This window comes from Propithecus coquereli, unplaced genomic scaffold (genome assembly GCF_000956105.1).
Source record: "Propithecus coquereli isolate 6110/MARCELLA unplaced genomic scaffold, Pcoq_1.0 Scaffold832, whole genome shotgun sequence".
Lineage (NCBI taxonomy): Eukaryota > Metazoa > Chordata > Mammalia > Primates > Indriidae > Propithecus > Propithecus coquereli.
The window spans coordinates 18450-26610 of NW_012154530.1; the positions used below are offsets into that span (position 1 = coordinate 18450).

The 8161-nt window shown below is 41.9% G+C and overlaps 1 protein-coding gene across 1 annotated transcript in view; it reads right to left on the reverse strand.

Moving 5' to 3' along the window:
- LOC105825932 (sodium/glucose cotransporter 1-like) overlaps positions 1-8161 on the reverse strand; it is a 43565-nt gene that overhangs the window by 10740 nt on the left and 24664 nt on the right. The window contains exons 3-6 of the mRNA XM_012663842.1: positions 7411-7573; positions 6047-6197; positions 2589-2757; positions 896-1111 (exon numbers count right to left, since the gene is read on the reverse strand). Coding sequence (XP_012519296.1) covers positions 896-1111; positions 2589-2757; positions 6047-6197; positions 7411-7573 — 699 coding nt within the window. The remainder of the gene's footprint in view (positions 1-895; positions 1112-2588; positions 2758-6046; positions 6198-7410; positions 7574-8161) is intronic.

An 8161-nucleotide genomic window follows, 5' to 3' on the forward strand; every position in this document is an offset into this window, starting at 1 on the left:
TGTTTTTAAATAGTGCATAATATTCAGTGCACCGTTATCGTGTACTCCCTCCCTTTGTGATGGACAGTTGGATTGTCCCCATTTTTTTTTTCTATTTGGAAGCTTTTGCTGAGAAAATACTTATACATATATTTTTCCTACTCTATAAGCATTTCCATATAAGCTCCTCAAAGTGGGATTGTTGACTTGTAAGGTGTAAGAATTTAAAAATTGATGCATACTGCCCAACTGGCCTCCTACAAGTTATAAAACTCAGGTACTCACCAACAGTTCCGGATTGTGGGCAATTCCTTACATCCTCACCAACGCTAGACATTATTCATATTAAACATTTTTTGTAATTTGAAAGACAAAAAATGCATCTAATTATTCTGTTTTTTCTTTTCCTTCACCCTCGTAACCTGTGCTTTTTAATTTTCTTTTGTCTCTGTGCCTAGGTGACAGCTCTTCTGTGAATCTTTCCCAGTCTCCGAGGCAACACTCATTATTCTCTTCCTGGAACCCTGTAACGATGGTGCAGATTTCTGCCCCAACTGCACTGCGAAGCTTTTAAAGTAAGATGCTCATTTCCCGATCCCTTACTTTTTTTTTTTTTTACATTGTGCAAAGAGTGCTTTATTTTTTCAAGAAACGTTATTGTTAGTGGGGAGGGGATATTTTATGCACCTTATAGTGGACACTGCTCCAATTCCTTACTTGTGAATTTACTGGTGCTTTGCACGTGCTAGGTGCAAATTTTTGTGTATTTGAATGACTGGATGATACTCTCCTCGGTTTATTGTAGCTCTAGAGGTGCAATGAAGACATTGCCTGGGACTCCTACAGTAGCCGCAGCTTTAGAATGCCAAGAACCCTTCTTTTAAAACGAGCATATATCTATCATTCATCTACTCACGTGTACGTCAGGAATGGGTTTTGTTAAGAGGGAAATTCCCAGGACGGCAAGTGTGGTCACAAAGAAGAGAATGATGGCAAAGTACAGGTAGTGCACGCCACACAAAATCTTGGGACAGTCACTGGCAGCCAAGCAACTCCCTGTTCCGTAGGTAAACTCTGCGATCATACGAATAAGGCCCATCACAAATCCAATGATTAGACCCCAGAATGCTCCCTGCACAGAAACAAAAACAAAATCAGAGTGTCTAGAAAAGATGAGAAGCTCATTCAAGTAAGCCATAATTATCATCTAGGCTGCTTTCTCAATGAAGGACCAACAAGTGGCTAACCGTGAGCACAAAGTCACCAAAAGAGAAAGTTGCTAATGTGTGTGTGAGTGGTGTGTTGCTCTCCGTGGTCTTGAAACAGCATTGCACTCTTGGTCCTCTGATTCCAGGACACTACTGTCTATGCTGACCCAACCTGAGGTTTTCTTTGACTTTTATTTTATAGATAGATTTAAAAACTCATGGTTTATTTTGTAGAGTAAACAGAACTATGAGTTATGTTACACAATTTTCAGAGCAGATATTAGGTAGTTTTGAGAGTTTTATTAAGCTCTTGACAATTCAAAGTGTTTATTTTCTCTGAGACATTGATGGGGGTGGACAGATACACCCCTGTTCCCCTGAGCAAGATGTTATGCTTTAGGAAAACAGTATTTCATGCAGATTAAGAGTATGAGCTTTGGATGGACGAAGCCCCAAGTCTGAATCCCCGGACCCCACTTACTGATATTAAGTAACACATGAAAAGCACATAGGTATTAACCTCTCTGCACATGTTCCTTATCCGAAAATTAAAATAATAAGGCTAGTACCTAGGAACAATGAAGGGATTCAATGTACATGGTCCACTATAATCAATCAATTATATATATCATAATAGCAGTAAACATATTCCGAACCCTTACTAGTGTGGTAGATTTTCTTCTAAGCATTTCACATATGAAAAAAAATTTTTTTTTTGAGACAAGGTCTTATTCTGCCACCCAGGCTGGAGTGCAGTGGTGTGATCATAGCTCACTGCAACCTCGAACTTCTGGGCTCAAGGGATCCTCCTGCCTCAGCCTCCCAAATAGCTGGGACTACAGGCTCATATCACCACGCTCAGATAATTTTTTAAAAACAATTTTTCATAGAGACAGTGTCTCACTGTGCCCAGGCTGGTCATGAACTCCCGGCCTCAAACAATCCTCCTGCCTTGACCTCCCAAAGTGCTGCGATTACAGGCATGAATCACTGCACCCAGCCACGTTTCGCATATTTTATCTCATTTAATCCTCACAGCAATCCCATAGGGTAGGTGCTATCATCATCTGCATTTCACAGAGTCAAGTGATTTGCTGAAGGTCACAACACTGTTAGGTGGTATAGCCACGCCTGGGTTTTGGCAACCTGTCTCCCAAACCTGTGTTCCTCAGCACTGCGCCATGTATGTACAGAGCATTTTGTAAGAAATATAAATACTCTACTATGAATGGACACTATTATTTTTGTACTTTAGGAAGGATCAAGAATTGTGACTGACCTCAACTGAAATTGACATGGGCCATGATTTGTAAAATAGAGCACAAAAATACATTTTGATACCTCGGTGAAAAAAATGTTTTCTCACCCCAGCAGGGAAAATGTTTTCCAGTGTTCACTTACCTGCTCGTTGACTCTTTTACAGAAGACGGCCAGCAGGAAGACAGCTGCAATTGGAGGCCCGAGGTAACTAGCCATTGATTCTGAGTAGTGGATCAGCTGTCCATTTCGAAATACCTGTACTAGTGGAACCCACATGATGCTGACGACAGTTACTACGAGGAAAAATATCCTGGGAAGAAAACAAAATGATTTACGTGTTAAGCAAAAGTATCACAGGCACTTCCGTTGTGCTTTAGTTCATGGATTCATTCTTGTTGCCATTTCTTGGTTTTCCAAAGAAAGCCAAGCTCCTTAACCTTGCAAGAACCCATGCCATGCTTAATGATTTTCTGTTAGTAAAGTGCCGATACAGCAATTGCTGGTCTATAATTAGTCCTAACAGCTTCATCTACGAGATGAAATATCTGAAAACAGTTCAGGTGTCCCCAGTTGATTAATGATTCTCTAATGTGATGTATGTCAATTGCAAATCAACACCACTCTATTTCTATTAACCAGTAATTCTTTGTAAGATAAAGAAAGCAGACTTCCATTTTTGTCTTTTTCCTAGCTTGCAGAGAACTAAGTCAGTTTGCATAGGTTAGAAGTAATGTGGCCTCTACCCCAGAATGTGGAGTGCATTGGCAAGGAATGCTAATTTGTGCATTTATTATTTGAATACTCTGGCAGATAGAAAGAATTGGTTAAAATATTGATAAGTCATAAAAGCCTGCTAGAAGCTCCCGAGGTCTGGAGAGCAGGATTTATTTGTCTTTCTAAAGCCCAGTGTTCTCTGTGTTTGTTGAATAAAATGAACATTGAATTTCATTGAATAAAATGAAAAAACGTAATTTACTAGACTGCAACAAAGGTCATCATCTCTCTTGCTTGCATGAAACAGAGAAGCCGTGGTGGGGTGGAGGGAGGAACAAGCATTTGGGCAGGAGACTGATGCACAAATGTCTCATTTAAACTTTCCAAAATCTCTGCATTGTTGCAACAACTAAATATGATAAACCGTGAAAGGTCTTAGCATAATGCCTCAACCATAATAAGGATTCAATAAATTATACCCACTATTGTCATTTTTATCATCATTGGAAAGTAAATCCTGTCCCTCCCCAGCTCATGCAGCTTCTATTGTTCTCTGTCACATGCAGAATAAACTCCAGAGCCTTGTCCTGGCTTAAGTGTCCCTGCATGACTTCGCCTCAGGCCACCTTTCTGGCCCTGGTTCTTGTCACTCTGCCACTTGCTCCTCATGGGCCCACCTCACTCCTCATTGTTCTCAGATACCCCACACGCGTGACCATTGGATGAACACAGCACTCACTGCTCCCTCTCCAGAGAGCCATGGGGCGACCACACTCCTGAGGGCTCTGCTCCAATGCCACCTCCTCAGGGGGACTCCCTGAGCGTCTGGATGAGGGACCCGCCACTCCATTTTCCTCCTGTAATTCTCATCACAGCCTTTCTTGCCACCCAGTGCAGCACACATTTGTGAACTGTCTATCTTCCCCACAAAGGCATAAATTCCATGAAGCAGCAATTTAAAAAATGTACGTGTTTCTTTCCATATTTGTGTTTTGGGAGATAGTAGGTATTTGATAAGAGAGAGAGGAAAAGAAAAAGTCACTAATTTATCATTCAGGAGGATTTCATGATCTTACGCCTGTTAGGGGGACTACTGCATCTTGGGTCCCCTGAATACCAGTCAGCACTTTCTCTGCCACGGAAACACACATCTTACTGTTCCTGTTCTCCTACAGCATTTGTCCAGAGTCAAGATCTCGGCCGAGTGAGGCCTTTGGGCTCTTTCCCCAAATGTTTTATTTGCTAAAGCTATTATTACTGTCACCAGCAAAACAATCTTTTTAATGGGTGTTCAGTTTTTCTTGATACCAACTGAAAAGCTGGCTGTGTCCCTCCAAGACTGGTCTTTGCAGACACTGTATTTGCAGACTGTACTGAGAGTGTCCTTACCCTGGAGCCACTGCGGCCAGTGTGCCTGCTCAATGAGTCAGGAAGAGGGAGAATTGAGATTAAGGTGAGAATAGCAGGGCTCCAGCTTCTACTCCACCTACTGGCAAGGCTCCAATAAACTTCAAGTGCTAAGCTACAAGTATGTAATTACACATTTTCATTACAGAAAATACACGTAAGTACATTACCAAAAAATTGGTAAGTATGACAGGAGAAATGATGCACCCATTATCTTACCATTTTAGCCACATTTGGAATTATTATCACCATCAATTTGATCATTTTTGCAAGAGTCATAATCAATTTCTTTAAGATCTCTTCCCACCTTCCTTTCTAATCAGAACCACTAAATTTTAAAAGACTGAGAGTGAAAGATATGCACACTCGTCGCAATCCACTTGACAGAAATACATATCCACGTGCATCAAGGGACATAGACAAAAGTGCTCAAGCCATGAACAGGAGAGTAGATGAATTCTGATGTATTCCTACAATGGAATACCATATTGAAAATAAATAAATAAACTATAGCTACACATAGCAACATAGATGGATGTCACAAACATAACACGAGCAAAAGAAACCATATATCAAGCAATGCATATTGAGTTATTCTATTTATAATAGCCTGAAACTGGGAAAGAATAAACCATAGCATTTGGAGTCACAGTGGTCAGCTTTGGGGATACGGGGTCCAAGGGGGCTTCTGGGAATTTCCATTTCTTGACTGGACTGCCAGTTACATGGGTGCTCATTTTATGATATGTCACTGAGCCATACATTTATGTTTTACATGTTTTCTGTATGTGTGTGTTCCTTGAATTTTTAAAACATGTTACAAAATGTTGCAAAATACTTTTCAAGTAGACAATACAGGGTCTACTTTTAAAGTATGAAGCGAAGAAAGGAGGCTATTTATCCATTCTTCCTGCTTGTTTCCCTCTACCTCACTGTCTTTAAGGCCCCCGGGCTGCTCAGGGATCCCTGGGTTAACCGAACTCTCCAAGCAGTGTTTTGGAATTAGTCCCTCCCATGAGTTCTATCCCTTTCTAACGTGGTCCAATCTTTAATGATGCAATTGATAAACTCCTCTGTGTTAGTGTGTGGATGTCTTAATCTATTACCTCCAGGTGATATACCAGGAAACTGCTGGAGACAATGCATTATTCTATCAGAGGTGGATGGAATTCTGTACCCCATTAAAGCACTGATGGAGTTAGTGAAGATGTGGGTGGAGAGCAGTACGAAGAGGGAAAGAAATAAGAGATAATTAGAGGCATTTGAAAGTCTGAAAGAGCAATTATTTTGCTTAAAGGTATGACTCCAATTTTTGCATCTGGACAGATATAAGTTGAAATAAACATCCTTTAATGTTCCCTCCTCCACTCTAGGACTCTATGTTTACTTTTGTCAAAGCCAAAGACAAGGGAGCTCTAGTTCACTTCTACATTTGCGCTACTGTAGAGGCATTCTAGGGAGAAACAGGGTTCCCTCACCGTCCTGCTATCAGAAGCTCTTTCTCCGACGCCTGCTTCCGCACCTTGGTGTAGATGTCCATGGTGAAGAGGGTGCTGGCGCTGTTGAAGATGGAGGTCAGTGAGCTCATGAGGGAGGCCAGCATGACCGACAGCATCAGGCCTCTCAGCCCTGGTGGCAGGAGAGGGTACAAGCACTGGTTAGTGGCTGGACACCGTGATCTATGAGGGCCTTGCTCAACCAGAGAGCTGTTCAAAGATAAAAGTGTCAACTCGAACACTGATTAAGTGATGTACTTATCAACATACACCAGCATGTGGAGTTTCCTGCATATTTCCTGGTGATCTGAGAATAATGCAGTATAGAATTTTAGTCCTACACATAAACTTAGAGCTCATCTGTTGGAACCTCATTTTAGAAGAGTGGAAATAGTGTCATGCCATCTTTCTTTGGAGAGGAACTCTTGGCTTTCTGAAGACTTAGAGAACTGAAGGGGAAGAAGTTTAGTAGGAGTTTCTGCCAAAGAAGTCTTTGGTGGGTCAAAGCTAAGGGTTCTGAACCATCATGAGAGCTTCAACCTCCATTTCTCTCTGCCAATTAGTAATGGCCCTAAACCTCCTAGGACAGAGTGTGGATGAGTTGTATGTGGTGTCATGCTTGTGGGTCATGCTCCCCTCCTCCTGAAAATGCTCATGTGTGTTGGGTGGACAAAAGTCACAGAAGTATTAGCCAACATTTGATGGGCCTCAGGTACAAGATTACCTGGTCAGTCCGGAGCTCTGTACCTGGCTCTGTTCCTGTTCACCATAGCGATGATCACCTTCTGGCTTCCTAATAATTTACTTATTTCACACGTATGGTTTGTTTTCTATCTCACAATACTGGAATGTGAGTTCTAAGGGCCAGGGGATTTTGTACGTACTTCACTGATGTTTTCTAAGCACCATAGCAATGCCTGGCACATAGTAGGTACTCAATAAACACTCATAAATTAAATAGATTGATATCTATTATTTTGGTATCACTGAACAAAAGAAAGCAGGATAGTTAACCTCTAGTCCTCTGAGTTTGTAAGTTTATGGATGTGCAACTCCTTTATTGACAAAGAGATCACTGAAATGTTCTTGATTCCCTTGGAAGAGTCTTAAATGTGAAGGAGTAAGTAATGTCTACAGATTCTTCTAACAGAAACTGTATCGGATTTGTCTATGAACTCTCCAGGCCTCTCAGAGGGCCAGTGGCCTGTGGAAGGTGCTCAAGAAATGTCTGATGAATAGAACTGAATTAATGAAAGTGAGAATTACCAAGGATTATACCATCACCTTCCTCAAGGCCCTTCCATAGACAGCCTTCTGAGGCTGTTTCAGCACGGACATTTTCCTACCTGCCGGCAGCAGTTCCAGCACCAACGTTGGGTAGGCATAGTTACTGCAGCCAACTTCAACGCCGCACTGTTTCACACACTCAGAAGGCACGATGCAGGCCACCTTATCTGAGGAAGGATTCAGAGGTGAGCTCCGTGAGGCTGAAACAGGCACAGCCCACAACTGCTGGACAAAGAGGTAAGTTGTACAATCATGGGTGGGGGAAGGAAAAACATTTGCCCGGACATTGGAGACTCAACTTTGAACTCCATACCACGGATCCGATCCCTCTTTGTCCAGAACATGATGCATAAAGGTCTCATCTCTGTGGCTCTCCTTGCATTGACCCATGGGGCAAAGCTCCCCTCTTTGGGATGTGGCCCAGAGAGGGAATCAGAGCAAACAGGGGAGCTGATCCCATCCTCCAGAAAAATGGCAAGAGAAGAACATTTTCCAGAAAATAAACATCAACACTCTAGAAATAAACATCAACAACAACAATGACAACAACAACAGGAAGTTAGGTCCTGCGTCCAGTCCCAGCTAGCCTACTGTTGTTCACCCACATCTCAGAAGAGGCGTCACTCGTAATGGTCAATCTGCGTGACAGCTCCGTGTGTGATGATGACTCAACTCTGTGGCAGTTGCACAATACTTCAATGGGTTTTTTTTTCTTAAACAATATCATGACAACAGACAGGGAAAATTGAAAAAGAATCACCCAGAATAATAACACCTTGGTAAATTAACTTTTTTCACTTTTTTTTTTTT